The 19828-nt window shown below is 51.3% G+C and overlaps 3 protein-coding genes across 6 annotated transcripts; 1 reads left to right on the top strand and 2 right to left on the bottom strand.

Annotated features, from left to right (window-relative positions):
• Nucleotides 1-91: 91 nt before the first annotated feature.
• Nucleotides 92-6251, bottom strand: LOC147233687 (CD59 glycoprotein-like). Its single transcript, XM_086148716.1, has 4 exons — nucleotides 5985-6251; nucleotides 2251-2352; nucleotides 1144-1217; nucleotides 92-491 (listed from the first exon to the last, which is right to left on the bottom strand). Exons 1-4 carry the CDS (start codon nucleotides 6037-6039, stop codon nucleotides 369-371), a joined length of 354 nt encoding a protein of 117 aa, XP_086004842.1. The 5' UTR covers nucleotides 6040-6251; the 3' UTR covers nucleotides 92-368.
• A 1598-nt stretch (nucleotides 6252-7849) lies between these two features.
• Nucleotides 7850-11130, top strand: dytn (dystrotelin). 2 transcript variants are annotated; one of them, XM_086148713.1, is made up of 14 exons: nucleotides 7850-7956; nucleotides 8144-8339; nucleotides 8550-8635; nucleotides 8729-8808; nucleotides 8877-8948; nucleotides 9022-9185; nucleotides 9259-9370; nucleotides 9438-9568; nucleotides 9632-9791; nucleotides 9871-9923; nucleotides 9995-10136; nucleotides 10210-10368; nucleotides 10414-10792; nucleotides 10876-11130. In XM_086148713.1, exons 1-14 carry the CDS (start codon nucleotides 7923-7925, stop codon nucleotides 11004-11006), a joined length of 1899 nt encoding a protein of 632 aa, XP_086004839.1. In that variant the 5' UTR covers nucleotides 7850-7922; the 3' UTR covers nucleotides 11007-11130. The 2 variants fall into 2 exon arrangements, with proteins under 2 accessions (XP_086004839.1, XP_086004838.1); XM_086148712.1 differs by having other exon boundaries at nucleotides 10210-10792.
• zdbf2 (zinc finger, DBF-type containing 2) lies at nucleotides 10975-19810 on the bottom strand. 3 transcript variants are annotated; one of them, XM_086148709.1, is made up of 11 exons: nucleotides 19708-19810; nucleotides 17335-17452; nucleotides 16615-16645; nucleotides 16479-16509; nucleotides 15827-15908; nucleotides 15611-15738; nucleotides 15057-15534; nucleotides 14349-14474; nucleotides 13950-14275; nucleotides 12543-12705; nucleotides 10975-12473 (listed from the first exon to the last, which is right to left on the bottom strand). In XM_086148709.1, exons 3-11 carry the CDS (start codon nucleotides 16634-16636, stop codon nucleotides 11736-11738), a joined length of 2094 nt encoding a protein of 697 aa, XP_086004835.1. In that variant the 5' UTR covers nucleotides 16637-16645; nucleotides 17335-17452; nucleotides 19708-19810; the 3' UTR covers nucleotides 10975-11735. The 3 variants fall into 3 exon arrangements, with proteins under 3 accessions (XP_086004835.1, XP_086004837.1, XP_086004836.1); XM_086148711.1 differs by having other exon boundaries at nucleotides 15057-15531; XM_086148710.1 differs by lacking the exon at nucleotides 19708-19810 and adding an exon at nucleotides 19549-19681.
• Between the last annotated feature and the right edge of the window lie 18 nt (nucleotides 19811-19828).

The raw sequence follows: 19828 nt of genomic DNA, 5'->3' as shown, positions 1-19828 counted from the left end.
CAAACGGGGCTTTGCTTGGGACAAGCGTCCCGTTGTCAAATCACCGTCCCCTCGTCTTCGTCCGCACCGCTAAAAATGAAATCACTCGGAGTGGTTTTAACATGTTTATTTGATGTTTAACATTGTGAGTGTTCAAAAGTTAGAGCCAAGCAGCTGCCAATTAATACAGATCACAATCAATGTCAGTCAATGTCTGGAATCAGGTTTTAATGTCAACAACACATTTGTGCGGCGACTGTAAACAATCTATAGCCATGAGCGGACATGTTGGATCGACGCCGTGATCCGGATACATGTCGACCTGGTGACGGGAAGCGTCGGTCAAACATCGAGCAGCGGGCGGCGAGAAGCGGCGGCCGTGCGGTTTCTCAGTGGATCACCCACCACATGACCAACACTGAGCTCAGCAAACCAATCAGAGAGCTTACGGCAGAGGAGGGGGCGGAGTTACACAGGTCGGAGTTGCAGCACTTGAAAGTAAAACTTGACACCTGCAAATGACAAGAAATAAGTTATTACTGATAGCGGTTGAGGATGATGCCGCCACAGGCTGAGGCTCCAGTCACAGGTTCCAAACACCTTATCATCAATTCTCACGATCCTAGTAAAGCCTAGTAAAGCCTTGGCTCGAAACTAAATCAATAGATCAACAATAGATTATCCATAGTTGATCTTTATATTTTCCTTTTGACTGCCTCCTTCAGGGGTCGCCACAGCAAACCAGCGTCCTACATCTCTGCATCTTCTTCTCTCACCCCAGCCGGCTTCATGTCCTCCTTCCCTACGTCCATGAATCTTCTCTTTGGTCTTCCTCTCGGCCTCCTGCCTGCCGGCTCCGTATCCAGCATCCGTCTACCGATTCATTCACTTTCTGTCCTTTATACACGTTCAAACCATCTCAGCCTGGCTTCTCTGACCTTCTCTCCAAAACATCCAACATGCGCTGTCCCTCTGATGGATTCATTCCTGATCCTCTCCATCCTGGTCACCTCAACATCTTCATCTCTTCTACTTCCACCTCTGCTCCCTGTCTTTTCTTCAGTGCCACTGTCTCCAAACCATACAGCCACACTTGCCTCACAACTGACTTGTAGACCTTTCCTAGGGGGTTCATGGTGGTGGACCCTGTGGAAGACACAGTACCTGAGGGAACATCTGGCTCAGTCGAAGGTACTCGCAGTCTGTGTACTTCAAACACTGGCGAAACGTCATCCCACCTTCAATAAGCATAAAACACAACTGAATCAGAGGGCATCCATCCATCATCCATCCATCCATCCGTCCATCCGTCCATCCGTCCATCCGTCCATCCGTCCATCCGTCCATCCATCCATCATCCATCCATCCATCCATCCATCCATCCATCCGTCCATCCATCCGTCCATGCATGCATATATCAGAGGGCTTCAACCCATATAGAGAAAAACTACTTCCGGATTGTACAAGCAGAAGAGGTATTAAATGTACAGCTACAAATATGCAGTAACAGAACATTTAGGTGTTAAGGTGTGATTGGAGGTCGTCAGAGGTAGCACTAAAAAGTGACTGGTGGTAAGATTGAGAAAAGTCATTTAGGAGGGCCAGAGGCACCTACTCATGGATAGATCGCAACCAGAATTTCAAGTTTTAGCTCAAATTACGCATGGTGATATAACACATTTGCAGGGAGGTGGATGAATTAATAACGGGAAGTCACGGGTGGAGCAGGCAGTGACGTCCAGCGCTCACAGGAAAGAAAAACTAGTTTAGGCATAAACAGGTAATTAGAGGAGTTCCATTATACGGAGGGTGGGGATGTGACTGGTGTGCCGCCGACAGGTTGGAAAAAGAAGAGATGGTAGCTGCAACCAGGAGCAGGTATTATTGTCAGCTCCGTCGGTAGCAGGTAGTTCCAGTGCCTGGCAAGTTGTAAGGGAGGTCAAAGATGGTGACACGTCGGCCTGTGACATGCCATAAGATTGTTCCAGATTGTAACAAGTATTGAAGGGAAGCGACAGGCAGTTAAAGGTTGTCGCGGGTTTCATGGATTGGAGGAAGAGACATGGTGGAGCAGGTAGTTGTTCTCAGTCAAGGTAGTAACACTGGTGAGGAGAAAACGTTAGCAGAGCATCGGGTAGTGACGGGCAGTGAGAGCTGCCGCCAAGCGTGATCAGGTGATTGCAGATAGTGGCAGAAAACAACCGCAACGGATCAATAAAAACTGCGAACAACAAGCATTCTGAGGTGTAACAGCTTGTCGGCGGGCAGTACCTCTCTCGGTGAGCGTCAGACAGGCATCGTCGTTGCTACAATCTCTTTGCTTGGAGCAGCTCGCTGTGTAATCTTTGCAACTGTAGCACCTGATGGCGGATCCTGAAACAAAACACAGGCTTCATGGGTTCGGTCGGAAGGCTCCGTCCTCCGGTCACCCCAAACCAACCGGCTGCCCACATTTGTCTCCTGTCGCTTTGTATCGGCCTTCAGCGCAGCCTTTCTGCCAAACCTCTTCACTTCCATCACAGCGGGACTCTGCTTCCTGTGGCTGAGCTATCGCCTCTCAAATCACCTTCAGAAACCAAGCGCTCATCTGATCTTCAACTGACCAACCATCCTCATCATGGCTTCGTTGCATGTACATGTACGCGTACATGTACAAAGGGTAGTAGGACAGAGGTTCACAGTAAATGGAATCCATCTGAATTCCAACCCCGGTTACATTTTCCTTAAAAAAACATAAAATATCTGTACATGAGTCATGAATAATGCAGGGTCAGTAAATGTGAAGTTGAAATGACTGATTGTTGTTGAATGTAATGCGCTGCATGTATTTGTCATGCATTGGTGGAACGGCGGCCGAAGGATGCCGCGGCGTCCCGCTGGGCTCCTCGGCTCGGTCACCGGCTAAACCAGAGTTGAAAAGGTGTGAAGTGGCTTAAATACGAACGAGTTAAGACTGACATTATTTAACAATAGCCGACTCCCGGTTTGATCGCAAAGACTCGTCTTCAGTTCGACCGCTGCAACCGTTCAACATCCCTAACGGGAGCGACAGAAGCGGGTGCAGCGGCGAGGCCTCGTTTTAACGCCAGCAACGCTGGATAGAACTCATGACTATCGAATACTGCTTTATTTTGACCATCGTCTGATAGTTTTAGTGAAATTGCTCTCGCGATATTTTCAAAAATATGCATTCAAAAGCAACCCAACGTTCATCTCCCCCGATCCATTTCAGGAGAAGCAGCCCAGTTGGGCAGAACCCCAGATCTTGCACCACCAGTTTGAAAGCAGCTTTCGAACACATCTTTGTTTCCATGACGATGATTGGCCCGAAAGAAGAAGCACGACCAGTGTTTCCAGATTAGCCGATGAGTTTCCGGCCCGATCACAACCTAAAGCCCTCCTGAATGGAAAGCTGGCCGCTCACTGGCTAAAACCATAATAAGCTTTTTGAATGCATCCAAACGAAGAGGGCAACCTGCACCTAAAATACGAGGCGGAAAAAACACCAATCCAGCCTTTTCCCAGGCGAGTGAGGAAAGCCCGCCCGGGGGGGGGACGGAGCCCGGCTGGCGGTGGGGGGGGGGCGAGGGACGAACAGGGATGAACCCCGACGGTCCTTCCCGCCCCCTGCGCCTCCAGCTGCAGCTCCTTCATCCCACCGCGGCGCTTCAGACGCTCCTTTGTGCCCACGGCCATCAGAAAGAACAACGGCAGGCAGCTCTGAGCGGCCGGAGGAGCGTCTGTGCGACCGCGACCCATGCGCACGTCGTCCCAGAACTCCATTGTTCATTTCTATCCTGGTTGGCGTCACTCCATTCACACCATGTTTATTTTTGTCATCGCTACTGTCACTCACTCTGTTTCTGTTCTTATCCCCGTTGTTGTTTTGGTTGTTTATTTTCACCCTTGCTGTCTTTTTTCTTTCCATTCTGTTGTCTATTCCTGGCCTTGTTGTTTTTCACTCTGCTGTCTATTTATTTGTGCTTGTCTTTTGCTATCTTTTAATTATCTCTCTCTTTATATTTTATCCATACTGTAATTGTTACACTTGTGACAAAAGAATTTCCCCTATGGAGATCAGTAAGGTTTATCTCATCTTATTGTTAACTATAAGATGATGTGTTATCAAAGCAAAACACATGAAAGTGAATACAGAGTAAAAGAACGCAACAAATGAATGCGTATTCCAATAATGCACCAAAAATAAACGCAAAAACTCAATGAAAATGAATATGGATGATGTGCAAACAAGGGCTAAATAGTGATCGCATACAGCCTCCGGGCTTCTATTCGAGGTCGAGGTCTCCACACCTGCTCCCACCACAGCCGTCACGGGCCGGAGCCAAGGCGGGGCCGCGGGAACGGTCCGAGGCCAGGCGTCTCCGCCACGACCTCTGCCATGTCACCGGCTCAACCGTTTAAGCCAGACTCCTGCCTCGTCACGTCCGCAGAGCAAAACCCACAGCGGCCACAGAGCTCAGACACTAGTTTGTCAAGTGTGAACAAGAGTGAGATTTTCTAAGGAATTCTCGTTGCGGAAACCGGACTTGAATTTCTTGGCTTGAAGGCGTTTCAGCCCTCAGAGGCGTCTTGGGTTCTGACGACCTGTGGAGAGTTTCCCAACATGATCCCAATATCAGAACTGTCTGGCTCTCAGATGAGGGAAGAAACATCTTTAAGGGAAGAAATTCAAGTCGAGTTGCTGCGACAAGAAGATTTGGACAAGAATTCACCCCGACCTGGAGCACTGAGAACCCTGCAGACATTTTCAAGAGTCTGAATCTATCACAGCTTGATGTTGTTCGACGTTGAATGAGTCAAGCAGTCGGTGCAATGAAATAGGCATTAGAATCTTCATCGGTTATATAAAGGCCACGTATGGCCGCACAAAGAGGGGGTTTTGTGTTCGGGACTGAAGGATGTGATCCGGATCTGAGGCTTCGGTTGAAAATCAACGTGTAAATGTTGGCGCGTCGGTCCGCTGGCAAGTACAATTTAAGATTGTTCGGTTTGGGCTATCACATAGGTGTCGTCAAATCACGAGCCTATACTTGGTACCGCTTTTTGGTTTCGTCATCTACGCGGTATAACAAAGGAATTTAAAGTACCGAATAAAAACCGCAGCCCTCAGGATGATTGGTTGCATTGGTGGAAATGGGTTTATAACCGATTCTCTCTGGAAAGTTCTAAGTGACAAAGGTCTTCCTTCAGGTCACGAATGCAGTTTTTGCCATCGGAGAGTCGGAGGCGGTTTGGTCCGGCGCCGCCAACAAGCCCAATACTTTCACGCAGAAGCAGCAGAGCTAAAGCGTTGGCGCTCCTGGATGCCAGGACACGCTCGGGACACTCACCCCTGGAGTCGGAGAAAATCACCTGCCACTAGAACATCCACATCAGTCGGCGCTGTTCGGCCTTGACTGACTTCAGTCAACTTTAATGCACAAATCTAGATACACAACAAACCGGTGTAGCCAGAGGAAAGACAAAAACATACTTAGGTACAACGATCAGACAGCCGTATAAAGAGTGTAACCGTAAGACTTTCTTTGCTGATACACACACACCCAAATATCGACACACATTTTTCCAAAATAAAATTTGTTCGTACCGCCTTCCGATTCCGAAGGCCGTTTGTTGCGGCGCTGCAACGATCCGCTTCCCGGAGAACTCAACCCCCAGAAAATGTTGTTTTAGAATACGTGCACGCATGTGGCACGGGCGATGTTACACATAGGATAGAAAAGGGTGAGAAATGTTCATATGGTGACGCCTGAGACGTTTGAGACGCACCCTCCATTTTGGAGGAGAAAACGGAGAGAAAGTTCTGGATGACAAACATTGATAATCCTCTTGCTCATGTGACAAATAACACTTTTACCTCCCAAATCATGCGGCGTCTTTAGCTCGACTGATATCTCTCATCTCTCAGAATTCAGATTGGCAGGGATAACAAAATGACAAACTGATATGACGCCTTATCTTCGTTAATACAGAGTCAAACGTACCAAGTCCCACCAGTGAAGTGCAGATCAGGAGAGACAATCCGAGGGAGCTCTTCATCTTCGCCTCACTTCAGCTCGAACCGTCTGGAATCGGTCGGTCAACGGAGCCACACAGAAGCAGCGGGTGAACGGCCAGAAACCTATCGAGGTTACGGAGAGCTGTCGCACCACATGCACCCGACCGCGCACGTTTGTACTGCTTCCACTCAGCCAGCGGCGACAGCGAGCCGGACGACGGTGGCCAACCGCTGAATCGCCTCCACGCAGACTGAGCCGGGAGGCCACTCCTCCAGGGAGGAGGAGCCGCCTGAAGAAGCATGTTTTCAAAGCGCGTTGGACGGTGTATTTCCCCTCTGTGACATCTCACCTTCCCCTCGCGGGTCCGGCGAGGCCACCATCCCTCTCTCCGCTGTGCAGATGACATGTACAACATGTGATGCGCTTGAACGCACCACGGCCGGTGGAAGAGACACAAGCCTAAGAGGACATGGCAGCGGTAACCAGCCTCGATGGAGGTCTTTGCAATGACGGCCGTGCCAGGGCGGAGCTTCAAATGGTCATCGTGGTAGAACGGGAGATAAAACCGAGTCTCAAAAGGTAATTTCATGACAACTGACAAAGGAGGGTTGCAGGGAACTCAGAGGCAGCCGTCACTCTGTGACATATAGCCATCTAAACCTGGAGGAGAACCCTTCCTCCCCCGCCTTCTCCCTCTGAAAGGGCAGGCCTGCCGACCTCACCCGGTCCGACACCGATCGCTTCCACGCATCCCACCATCTTCAGCCGTTTCTCCAAAGTCGGGTGACGGGGAGCTGAGCAGAGGCCCGGCCGACCTCTCCGTGACCTCCTGGGCCCTCAGCTCCTCAGGGGGAACCCCGAGGTGTAAACATAACATGTATATTCAACGTTAGTGACACCTGACGCCAAATACGTTTCATGCTTTGGGAAATGACTAATGCTATCTTCACAGAAACGGGGCCGATCCGAATTCATGTTTCTCTGACGCTAAGAAAGTTTCATTTGTTATTTCCTTTTTCTCTTTGTGGTAAAACTGCAAGGTGTTCCTTATTTGCAGTTACGTGCAGAAATCTACCTCCCGGGAAGTTGAGTGTTGACGTTTTTTTTTTGCCCCAGAAAAGGACTTAAAACACACGTGGGGCGGACTTTTGTCGACATTCTCAGATGAGTTGGATTAGCATGAGCTAATAGCGAAGGAGTCTTGCTCCGATAGGCTCGGAATCAAACGTCGGCGCCGGATCAGAGCGGCATTTCGCTGATCTCGGCGTCGCCTCTGTGGCCGCGATGTGATGACAGGATGATGCAATGCTGAGGGGTCATTGTCTCCGAGCCCAAAAGACAAAAGGCTCCCGTGTGTCATCCAACGGCAACAATAACAACACAGTTTAATAGACAAAGGTTCAGTGTGAGCGGAGACAAAGCCCAGAGGAGGTCAGCCGCCGAAAGACAACAAGGCCTTGTGTAACAGCAGCTGAACTTAAAAGAACTCTCATTTTATTGCAGAAGGTTCAAAGAATTCAGAGTGCAATCGTCGGAGGAGTTTTGCACCAACGGTGCTCAAACATGAAATGATTATTTCTTTGCCGTTGTCTTGAAATGATGCGCCGGCCGACGATTGGCCGCGGTGTGGCAGGTGCAAGCCGAAACCTCCGCCACGCCATGAAAAATTCAGTAGCTTTACTTCGCCCCGAATAAATAGCTGGTAAGAGTCTGCCTGTGACCACTTCACTCACAGAGGGGTTACAATTAGACACTTGTTGGAACTGCAGATTCAAATTCTTCATGGAGCTTGAAAGCCTGGGTAGGTGTGTCTCCTCTCTCAGCCTGGTCACACCGGCAGTAAAGTTAAGAGCAAAGAACAACATCCCCTTCACTGTTTCAGCTGCACTGAACGGAATCCGTCCGTCCGTCTATCGCGCCGCCATGAAGCTCCAGACTCTGCAGAAACAGTGTGGCAGTGAGTCTCCGTCATGTGTTCAGTCCTGATTTGACGCCCGCAAGTATCGTGTTTTTCTCTTCAAACTTAATCATTCATTAGTTGTTCTTCGTCAGCGTCGTCTATTCTGATCCGGATCATACGCCGGTGTCTTTCTAACTGCTTGTCTTGTACGCCGGTGTTCGGATCATCTATCTGTGCATCCCAGTGGACGCGGTGTTGGCTCGACACATCGCCGCAGCCCTGCCGGCGAGGGGAAGGGCGAAGCAGGAAGGGGAGGTCACGCTGGACGGGGAGGGAGTCACGCAGACTCTAGTTTCAATGTTCAGCAATGTTTCACGGGAAAGGCCGGGTGAAGGAGTGTCAGATGACCTGTGCGTGCTGGTCTTCAGAATTTTTGACAGGTACAACCATAGTAATTGGTCGGGGCGGGATTTGTCCGGTCGTTTATTGACGAATCATCAACGAGGCCAACATTTCCATAAATCAAAAGTACCTGAGCAGGTTAAAAGCACCTTGAAAACCAACTCTAGATGATTTCTCAGCTTGATAAAATCAAACATCACCAGCTGATAAACTCCATCAGTTCAAGAGTGTCTAAATGGGTGTTTCAGGAGTCGGTCAGGTCGAGTGTCAGCCGCTTCGTTTGAAACCGCCCTCATCTGTTTGTCTGCAGAGACGCCGCTGCTCAAATACGGAGGTAACACCGCCCTCTTGTAACCAGCCTCTGTAGAAAACAGCTGCAATGACTCTGTGTGTGTGTGTGTGTGTGTGTGTGTGTGTGTTGGTGTAGCTCTAGTGCATGTTGCAGAGAGGGACTCGGGATGGATCAGCAGGTCGGCTCTGACATCTTTACTTCAGGACGTGAGCCTGGTAAGATGTTTGAATCTCGCTCGCCATCAAACCCTCGCACTCTGAGACGTTGGACTTGTGGCGTGTAGCTTCTGCAGGCCATCGAGGAGGACGGGGTTCTCGGGAGCGTGGAGGAGGCGGTGAAGTCGTGCTTTAAGGGGGTGAGTAAACACTCCGCGCCTTCTTTGCAAGGTCCTGACAGTCTTTGCGGCGACTGACCGATCGGGCGTGCAGGTGCTGACTCCCCACGCGGCCGGGGAGCACGTGCTGTCGTGGCTGCGGAGTGAACCTCGGCTGTTGTCATGGTTACCCGTGCTTTACCGCCTGTCCGTCGGCGAGTCGGTCAGCCACGCCGTCCGCTGTCACGTCTGCAAGACCTTCCCCATCACAGGACTAAGGTGAGCCGGCGATGCTGGTCTGAGCGGATCCTGGACCACACGTGCACTAACAGTCCAACTACCGTTTGTTTAGGTACCGCTGTCGGAAGTGTGTTAATGTCCAGGTGTGCCAGAGCTGCTTCCTGGCAGACAGACGGACCAGGAGACACAAGAGTCACCACCAGGTCACCGAGTTCTGCAAGCAGGTACAAACAGACGGGCGGCGGTGGGACGGGTAACCCGCCTGATGCTTGCATCTTGTGTGTCCGTCAGCCCACCGTGAGGGAGTATCTTTCTGCGTTCCTGTCCGGCGCTTCTCACATCTTCTTGCCACGGAGGTCCAGTCAGAGCCGGGCTGACGGGAGGGACCTGAAAGGGATGGAACCGTGTCCCGCTAACAACAGGTGAAGCTGTTATTTTACTCTCAAAGTGATAATATTTTCACACATTTCAATCCAAACGTCGAGGTTTCCGAGGGACCCGCTCCCTTCCGATGACTCCACGCCGCCGGCCGCCTCGCCCGGCCGTCGCAGTGCTTCCTCCTCCGCCGGACCGGCTTCCCAGGAATGCTCATCTTATCGACCGCGGCGTTCGAGCAAAGGCCAGCAGACTGACGACACGGAGCAGGTGACAAGCGAGCGCTCGTGACTGGACGGCCGGCTGTCGATTTGTGTGTTTACGTGGTGTTACTGTTGGTCACGACCAGCGCGAGGCATCGGCGCTCCGGAGCGATGTCAGGAGCCTGCAGAGAGACAAGTGGTGAGTGTAACCTCGACGGTCACGACCCCGCGGCCGCACTTTATGTCCATCGACTACTCGTTTGTTTCCAGGATCCAGGAGCGGCAGCTGCGGGCGTGGAGGCTCACGGTCCAATCGGAGCACAGCATGCTGGAGAACAGGTGTTGTGAGATGGAGGTGACCCTGCAAACACTGAAAGAACAGAACATCTACCTGCAAGGAAAGCTGACGCAGGTAACCAGAGCAGCCGCTGCCCGGAGGCACGACCGAGGTTCCTGCTGACCTCAGTGTACCTTGTTGTTCCCAGACCCTGAGTACTGTGGGACGTCCACGTCATACACCAAACTCACACAAGACCCAGGTAAAGATGACAACAGAGGAGGTGAAGATGAACCAGTTTGAAGAGGTACAGATAAACCTGGAGCAGTTTGAGGAGGTAAAGATGAACTTGGAGCAGTTTGAGGAGGTAAAGATGAGTTTGGAGCAGTTTGAGGAAGAGACAACAGAAAAGGTAAAGATGAGTTTGGAGCAGTTTGAGGAGGAGACAACAGAGGTCCAAGTCACAGAGGAACATTCGGAGGCCGAAACCAGTGAAGAAGAAAGTGAAGATGAGGACAGAGATGAAGACATTCCGAAGGCAGAAGATGAACCACAAACTCCTCCTCCCACAAGCTCCTGGGACATCCACAGTGGAGAAGGCACGGCGACCACCTTCGCCAGGAGTCCATCTCATCTGGTCGAACAAAAGCCTTCACTCACTGAGGCAGAACCTCCGATGTCTGAGCGGTCAGAAGGAATGTGCAGTCCAGAGGAACATTTGCAGGATCTTGTGGACAGACTGAAGACCTCCATGGAGATACAGTGGGACACACGCTGGCACAATCAGAAAGGTGAACAGAGAAATGGAAAATAAAAACATTCTTTACATGTATATGGATGCAAATGTTTTTTTTCTTCTTTGTGTTTTGTCCAGGTGACGGCAGAGAAGCCGACCTCCTGGTGGGGCTGGGCCTGCTGGAGGAGTCCATTCACCGCTTGGTAGATGCTGTGACATCGATCTCCGACACAGAGCAACTTATCAAAACCGTTTATTTATCTCAGTAATGAGTGAAAAGGTAGAAAAAATTAAAGGAGCACCTGATTGACTGTTATTACCAAACCCCATTGACAGTTGATGACCTTCAGCGGTTCATACTGGTGTTCTTTCTAGAGTAAAGCATGTGAACAAGGGTTTGGAGTTCACCTCTGACCTTTCAAGATGTTCTACTTGGGACGGTTTATTTAAAGCTTCTGAATCCAGGTGGTCGTCACTTAACGACGGGGTTTCGTTCCAAGGGGTCTGTCGTGAAGCCAAACACCGCTTCTAACGTACAGTATTTGCAGACATATAGACCTTTTTTTTCTTTTAATGTTTATATTTGCATGAATTTAGGCCAATTACAAGCGCGTACAATAAATACTCACAACTCCGCTGCCAGCGCATTCAACACACATTTTAATATAATCGCAATATATTTTAATATAATCGCAAAGCCCCTCGTAACTCCGAGTCGCGGTTAAGTGACGACCACCTGTACGCGTTTCCATCGTTTACCCTTTTTTGGCGAATAAAGTCCAATCTTTAATTTATTTTTCTAGGTATGAAATGTTCCGTCTAAAGCCTGCCTGGCCATTAATGAATCTTTAATGAATCTTTTCCACTGAGGAGAATGCCTGCGAGGCCAGCGGTACACGTCCAAGTTCTGCAGGATTTTCATTGAAGACGAAGATTCTTTGAAAATCCTGCGAAGTTTGATCTTGATGAGCGATGACACTTTGACCTGATCGGGTGACCTATGACCTCCTGCTCTTCTCGCAGCCCCGCCCTCTCCTCCCTCGTCGATACTGCGGTTGCTTCTGGCTCAAACAAGCAGAGCCGGTCCGCCGCAGGCCGCTCCTCCTGGGCGGAGCCGGGCCGGCCTGGGATCGGGCTCTCCTCTTGGGGGTCCTGGTCCTCGGCCCTCGACCCCGCTCCGACCCGCTGTGGGACGCGGGGGCCGGGGCTTCAGATGACCTGCCCGAAGCGGCGTCCACTGACCTGTGACCTCTGACGGCGGAGCTACTCGAGACCCCTGCCAGCTTTGTGGTGTTCAGGTCTGGACTCAGACTACGGAACAGCTGGCGGACGCAGGGCGGCGGCGGGCCGGACGGGGCGTAGCCTCTCGGAGGGTTCTTCAGGATGCGGTTGCTGCTGATGTCATAGAAACTGACAGGGAAGCGCTTGTATTTCACTTTTAGCCGTCGAGAATCCAGCGGGCGTGTCCGTCTCCTGCAGCGTTTGGGGGCAGAAGCTGCCCCGGGCAGGCAGGCCGGACTGGGGCAGCAGAGAAGGTAGACCAGTGACGAGTGGGGCTGCAGGGGCGTGATGATGCTCAAATAAGACTGGGGGAGGCGGCGCCAGCTGGAGGCCTCCGGGGTTCTCTGCGCCGCCTCCCGATGGGACGATGACAATCTAGAGGATGGAGTTTGTGTCGGTTGAACGGATGAAACAAACAGGCGGAGGGTCTGCGTGGAGCGGCTGACTTTCACCACCTGAAACGCAAAGATAATCACGGTGACGCTCCAGCTGGAGACGCCAACCTTTTCGCCTCACTCGCTCACCTGACACCTGGAGGCCAGTCTTGAGCCTCGTCCCCTCCTCGGGGTTTGCATCTTCCAGCTCTGCAGATCTTCTGTATCAGGCTCCGCCAGCGGGAGGGCCGCGGCATCTGGATCCGACCTTTCAGCATCACCGCAACCCTTCCTTCTCCTCCTCCCCCCATACCTAGACAGCGATGATTTCATCAGAAGACGAGGAGTTCGACTAAAACACTGGACCAAGGCGGACCGTGGTGGAGATTATGTCTCTCAACCCATTGAACGGAACTCCGGCAGACCTATGAAAAGGATGTCAGACTAATACGGCGACTACAAATCGAGACTTTCTCTTGGTCGGCCAGTTTGTTGAGGCCCCTGGGATGCGTATCAGTCATTTGTCTGTCAGAAGGGCCGCTGGAAGGTTTGGACTTTGGTGTAAAGATTGAACACCATGTATTCAATGGCAATGGCTGCGCTGACAGATGGGGTTCGACAGGAACCGCGTGAGCTATGATGTTTGCAGATGAAGTTGTGATCTGCAGAGAGAGCCAATGCAGCCTCAGGGCGGCACCGGCCCGTGACCCCCCAAACCTGCCTTGAGGGGTCACAGGGCAGTGTCTCCCTGAGACGGCACAATGCCCGATAAATGCAGAGGGTTGCCTCAGGAAGGACATCCGGCATAAAACTTTTGCCAAAACCAAACATGTGAGTCAACCATAACTATACCACACCGGATCGGTCGTGGACCGGGTTAACAACGACCGCCATTGGTACTGATGACCTACAGGGTACTAGTTGAAATTGGGCTACTGTGGGTGGAAGAAGAGGAGGAGGAGTGCTTGTTCGGAAGCAGAGAGAGAGGAGGAAAGGAAAGAGTCTGGGACTGAGAGGAGGGACTTTGAATATCAGGACTATGACAGGAAAAGGTAGAGAGTTGGTGGACATGATGCAGAGAAGGAAGGTGGAGATACTGTGTGTCCAGGAGACCAGGTGGAAAGGTAGTAAGGCTAGAAGTTTAGGAGCAGCTTTAAGTTGTACTATTATGGTACTGACAAGAAGAGAAATGGAGTAGGAGTTATCTTGAAGGAGGAGTTAGTTAGATGGAGAAAGTTGAGTCGCTGTGGCGACACCTGAAGGGAAGAGCTGAAAGAAGAAGAAGAAGCGAGCGCAGAGAGAGGTGGAGGTTTGCCCTGCAAAGAGGAGCAGTGATGCTCAGCCACAGCAAAACACTGCACATGTAGGAGTGAGAGGGACCCGAGTCTATCTTCTGGCTACTTCCAGAGGTATCGTTCATCTTGTCCCAAAGGTCGAAGCGTCCTCAGCCGGTGCCTTGCATGTGACGGTGAGGTCGGGCAACTCGAATGGCTGACATGGACATCGTATCTGTGTCTGACAGTGTGTGTTTGTGTGTTTGAGTGTGTGACCTCTGACCTGGCCAGAGACTCGCTGTCAAAGTAGCAGGTGCGCGGGCCTTGTCTGAACTGGCGGACCAGGTTCTCAACCTTCTCCTCGTCCTCACGCTCAATCTGCGCCCAGTTCTTTCCCCTGAAGGACTCCGGGATATGTTCCGGCCGAGGTAACACCTCCTCTATCGGCAGTGTCCAGAAGCCCTCTTCCGGTCCTGTCCTGCTTCCTGGGTCTCGCGGGCCGTGGAGGGCAGAGTTTAGCTGGCAGGAGTAGAGCTGGTCTTCCAGGTTCACCTGGACATCCGTCAGGCGGCTCAAGGCCCACCCGCCGTCCCGGCTCTCCTGGACAACCTGCGTCAACACGGCCAGACGTTAGAAAATGATGGGAGCATCTGCCCACCCCCACGCTCAGTGCCCTCGTCACCTGCTCTGGTGGCTCCCAGTCCTCACTCGATGTCTCCATGGAGATAGGAGGGCTGATGTGGAAGCTGTCTGTCTCTTCTTGCTGGAGGTGAGGGGATCGGAGGCCATGACCCCACGACCGAACCACCTGAGGGCAGACAGGAAGCGGTTTAGCCACCTAACTATAGTTACCAAAAGCCAGTGAGACTAAATGGCTGGTGCAGAGCAGGAACCACCACGAGACCCAACATGTCTCTCCTGGACCCTCTTCCTAATCACTTTACAGGTCTCATCTCCACACCAGCGCTGGCAGACATAGGAACAGCTTTTTGCCCTTCAGGCCATCATTGCTAAACACATAAATCCCCACATCCTGCGTACCATGTCACACTTCTAAGAGCAGCATCTGTACCTAATCTCCATTCCCGCTCCTCCCGATACGCTGCTCACTGTGTTGATGGCGTGCAAACAGCACATATACGGTCGCTTTGCGTGATCACACTGACCGGTCGACTCGACTCGAATATGACTTAGCAGCTTTTGCACTTTGCGGCAGATGGTTTTCGTGTTGTGTGCGACGCCCCGTTGTCCAGTCCTTGTTTACCATCGCGTCGGTGCAAAGCGCAACCGAAAACCGGAGCCGAGTCCCTTCTATGTGCCGACGCGCTCGGCCAATAAAGCCGACTCCCATTCTTATCCCGGTTGTAAAACTGTCCCTAAAACGATGCACCTCTTCTATGGTCTGGTCCAGAGGGTCTAGGTTTCCCGTGCGTTCCTCTCTGTGAGCTTCCCAACTCCGCTCCTGCCGGCTTGGCCGGGGCCTCGGATCTGTCACCGTACAAGGACTGGGATCGGCAGGGTCTGAACCCGAAGGGGGTCGGGAACTTTTCCTCTTGTTAGTTTTCCTGTGAGCCTTCCTGTGGACAGAGGGCGCAGCCTGAGTGTGAGGGCTCGGAGCCCGAGAGAGCGGGAGCAGAGGGGGGAAGTGGAACGGGTGTGTGCGCCCTGAGTCGGCGCTGCCTTCGTCCTGCTTCCCCACCGGGGCGGACAGCCTCCCGAGGCCCGAGCCCTCCTCGCCGCCTGACCCCCGTTTTGCCTTTTGGCAGGATGAGACTTTTGCGTGACATTGAATGTGAACGAGTTTGTCAGTGTCCTCTTTTGGAGACCGGGGGACAGAGTCCAACTGGGGATCCACCTGGGGCGACCTGCTGGACAAAGACAGAGATATTTGGATGGCGCGACCGCGGGACACGTGATAGCGGGCGGTGGAGAAAAGCTTTTTACCCGGGGCAGTGCTGTAGGACATCCTGCAGGAAGCGCTCCAGGAGTGTTACACGCCCCATTGGAGGGACGTCGGCGGGGCTTCGGTAGCTGGTCCGGACAGAATCCAAGTGCCTGAGGCTGGACAAGTGCTGTGGGAGCGGAGATGTCAAAAACAGTTTCACACGTGATCTCGCAAACGCGCCAACGAGACGATGATGCCATCTCAGCACGTAGTACCTGGTCCAGGTCATTGTAGACGACCCTGCAGAAGCCACAGTAGCCCCTCCCGCTCGGACCGGGCTCAGACTCCACGCATGGCCTTCAAGACAGGTTTGCGTTCGTCACTCTTTGGTGCACGTTCTCCATTTTGGAGAAGGATTTTCCGGTGCCCAGTAACAAGAGTAACTCTTCCACATTAACTCTCGTCAACAGGGACTGAACAGGTAAGACGGATTGTTTGTTTTTTCCATTTTACTAAAGAGTCATGAAATGTGATCACAAGAAATGTCTACCAGATATGATGTCATCGATGCGGCTGATCATATAGCAAGTTAGATAAAGGTCAGAGGCCGTTATTCCTCCGCCTCTGCCTGCTTCCAAGTGAAGGGGGAGAAAGACTGAGGCGTAAAGTTTATCATACGCCTGGATTGGTGTTTTACAGTTTTTGCGTAAGAACTTTTAGTGTCTATATTTCATCTGTGATCATCGAGACTTCCCTTCTAACCGTTGTGAACATTGACACTTGAACAAAACACTCTGTTGTTACTATCATCCATACATTGGTTTAGACCATAAAAACAGCTACATTGAAGTTTTTTTTCTGTAAGACATTTAAAGATACTAAGAAAAATGTTAAATGTCATTAGACAGTAAGAATGATTGATCTCACCTGCTGGCAGCCTCTGCCTCCCTCTGGTCATCTAAAACACACACACACACACACACACACACACAGTGAATAAAGAGAACGTGATTGAAAATTTAGAATGTCACTGATGTTCAGAATTTTTTTTTTGTTTTTTTACCTTCATCAGATGAGTCTGACATTCTGGAGATCTGAGAAACACACACACACACACACACACACACACACACACACACACGCACACACAATGTCATTGGTGGAGCAGCTGAAGGCCTGGACATTCCATCCAACATGAAAGAACATCATGTCTTATCACTGGTGAAAAACAATTCAGCTGCTGAATTTCATCCCTTTCTATTTGCTTTTAAGGCGTTAATAAATCCTAGTAAACTGTAAAGTGCCTGTGCTTTGAGACTAATTGAGAGATGAAGATTTAGATAAGATTTTATGACTCTTATCGGTTTGCATCAAACTTTGTTTTGAAGTTGTGAAGCGTGCTTGGGGTTTTTTCCCTCCTAATTTTATATACTTCATTAATCCTTTCCTCTGTGCATTTAACCCAGCATGGATGAGCCATGAGCAGTTGTCAGCCAGCTGAAACTAAGTCTGAAAAGCCTGAAAATGCACCTAAAATATGGTAAATTTGACCCTGGGAAAGGTGTAAGAATCACTAGTGTCTCATCATGACAACACTGAGCGGTCCTTCCCCTCTCAACAGGCTGGATCACCAAAAAAGATGCAGACAGGGTCGGCGTGGCGGGATGGGCTCGATGGAGGTCACGCCGGGCAGACGGGAGGTTTGCCACCGGCCGACCATTGGCTCCACGAGTCCCGGCACATTGAGCAACCACAGGCGAACAGACTGAAATGATATCATTACCTGCCGTTACAGTCGAATCTGGCAAGTAGATCCCTTCCATGCTATAACCGGTTGGAAATCAGGTGAGGCAAGTCGTACTGTTCGCCGGGCCGAAGCATAAAGCATATCCATCTGCGATCTGACGAGTGAAGGGTCACATGTAAGGACAGACAAGCGTTCACGCTCTTATTCACACATCTGTGCAACTCTTCCAATTTATTCCAATTAACCGCCTGCATTTTTCAGCTAGTGGGAGGAAACTTGGAGGAAACCCGGAGGTCGACCCCACGCAGAGCGGCCCCTGCGGGAGGCGAACGCACAAACCAGCGAGCCACTGTATCGCCCGCATAAAGCATTGATAAGAAGATAGGAAAACCAAAATGTATGCCAAAGCTAAATGTTAATTAACTTTAATGATGCTGTTGACAATGTTTCACATAGATAAAACTATGCTTGTATGACATCAATTTGTTTGTCAGGAAAATAATCTTAAGCAGACAATACTAATGTCTACTGGGAGGAAGGGACACAATAATGCTCTACAAACTCAAGGGCAGTAAAAACAACAACAGGGGAAACAAAGTCAATTTCAGATGTTTCCATCGCGTTCTGGTATCATTCCAACCGATAGGGTAGAGAAGTAGTAAGACTTAGATTAGTAATAGTAGTAAGAAAGGACAATCCACAGAGGTGGATTATATTCAGTGGTTGCGTAAAGCAAGGACATCGCTGGCATCGTAGTTTCATGACATCAAGGATTCCTTGAGCCCGCAGGCGACCATCCAGCACGACGCTGGATTCCAACGGGCAGGAGGCCAAAGGCAGGAGGCCGGAGGCAGGAGGCCGGAGGCAGACGCGACACAGGTTTCACCAGAGAGGACTTGGGAAGGGGGAAGGAGAAGGAGAAGGGGAAGGGGAAGGGGAAGGAGAAGGAGAAGGAGAAGGGGAAGGCTTATTTCAAAGGGGGCAGATTTGGTGAGGTGAGGAGGTGTGAGTGCCAACCGTTCGGCCGGATGGTCTCGGGGCTCAGTGCCGCGGGGGTTTGTCATCCTGACATCCCTGGATTGAGGCCATTCTCTTAACACTCGCGAGAGACAAGGTGAACGATAGACCATGACGACAGGGAGAAGGCCCGGCATAAGGAAACGGAAGAATACTGGTTTAAAGAGACAATGCTGAGGAGAAGTGTGGTTGTTCCTGGACTGGAAGAAGGAGTTTCAAAGCATGGGGTGGCGCCAGAGGACCGAGTTCGACAATGGAAGTCATGTGGCTCCTCGACTTCATGCCGTCTCCATATTTTATACGTTTTATTACTTGAGAGCACATTAACTCAAGAACGGCTCCACAAGCGATCCCTGTCTGATGCGTTGCTGGTAAGCCAGGGGAGCAGGTCTGACAGCGCCTGGAGACAAAAGGTTCAAATAAAAAGACAAAACGAGGAGGAGATGGTCGAGCCTGAACTCCAGCCTCATCGAGCGGGGATGACATTAGTGGGAACATACAGCGAACCGGGAGAACCGGGACTTTACATCATCAGTCTCCCTTTGGCCTGGCAATTTTACTGCTACGGAAATCATCAAGAAGAGGACCGGACTGTCACTGCAACTACAGAAGGACATTTGTCTCTCCTGAGAAGACCGCACCGAGGAAAAGGACTTTGTTTCTTTTGTTCAACTTGAGTTGCTCTTGTGGAAGCAGGTGGCCGGCAGGCTTCGCGTCTGGGTTTCTGCAGAAGTGGATCGCCGCTGCACCGCCAGGGACAACCTTCCCAATCAGAAGGCAGTACGAACCAAATTTACTTTGGAAAAATGTGTTTCACTATTTAGGCGTATGTGTATCAGCATAGACAGTATTTTAGTTTTACTCTTTATACTGTTGTCTGGTTTTGTATCTAAAAATATTTAGTGTTTCCCCTGGCTACAGAGTGGCTGCATGTACGGATTCGTCAATAATAAACAAGAAGCACCGAAACGGAAATAAAGAATGAATGGACTTCATCACGGCGTCTGATTCGACCAATCAGAGTTCCGTTCGATCCCCGCCGATTGGCTGGCTCACCAAGGAGCGCCCTGATTGGCCGCTGCTTGGACGCTCACTCCCAAACGGAACGCAGAGAGCAGCGTGAGCGCGAGCTCGATCCCCGGGTCACGTACGGGTTACATCCGGGTCACGTCTCGGCTACATCCGGGTTACGTGTGAGTTACATCCGGGTTATCCCCGGTTACCTCCGGTTACCTCCGGGCCACGCAGCGCTAGTCCTAACCACCAGCGATGACGTGTCTCGGCGGCTCCGGATCCCGTTCAGCTCCCCGGTCATGGCTCCGGTTGAAAAGCAGCCGGGCCGCTCCGCCGTCCCCGCGGCTCGCCGCTGCCGCTCCCCGCCGGTCCACTCACCCGCTCCGGGCTTTGTTTACTTCTGCGGGCGACGTTGATCCGCGCTCCTCTCCGCCATTGTTTGGTTTCCGGCCCGCCGCTTCTTCTTCTTCGGCGGTGCGATGCGGGAGCGCTGCTGCAG

The sequence above is a fragment of the Fistularia commersonii genome, chromosome 6 (genome assembly GCF_037954325.1).
Source record: "Fistularia commersonii isolate RoL2024-O1a breed Wild chromosome 6, RoL_Fcom_v1.0, whole genome shotgun sequence".
In the NCBI taxonomy this organism is placed as follows: Eukaryota; Metazoa; Chordata; class Actinopteri; order Syngnathiformes; family Fistulariidae; genus Fistularia; species Fistularia commersonii.
The sequence above is the reverse complement of the archived record's forward strand: the minus strand, read 5'-3'. Positions and strand labels throughout refer to the sequence as shown.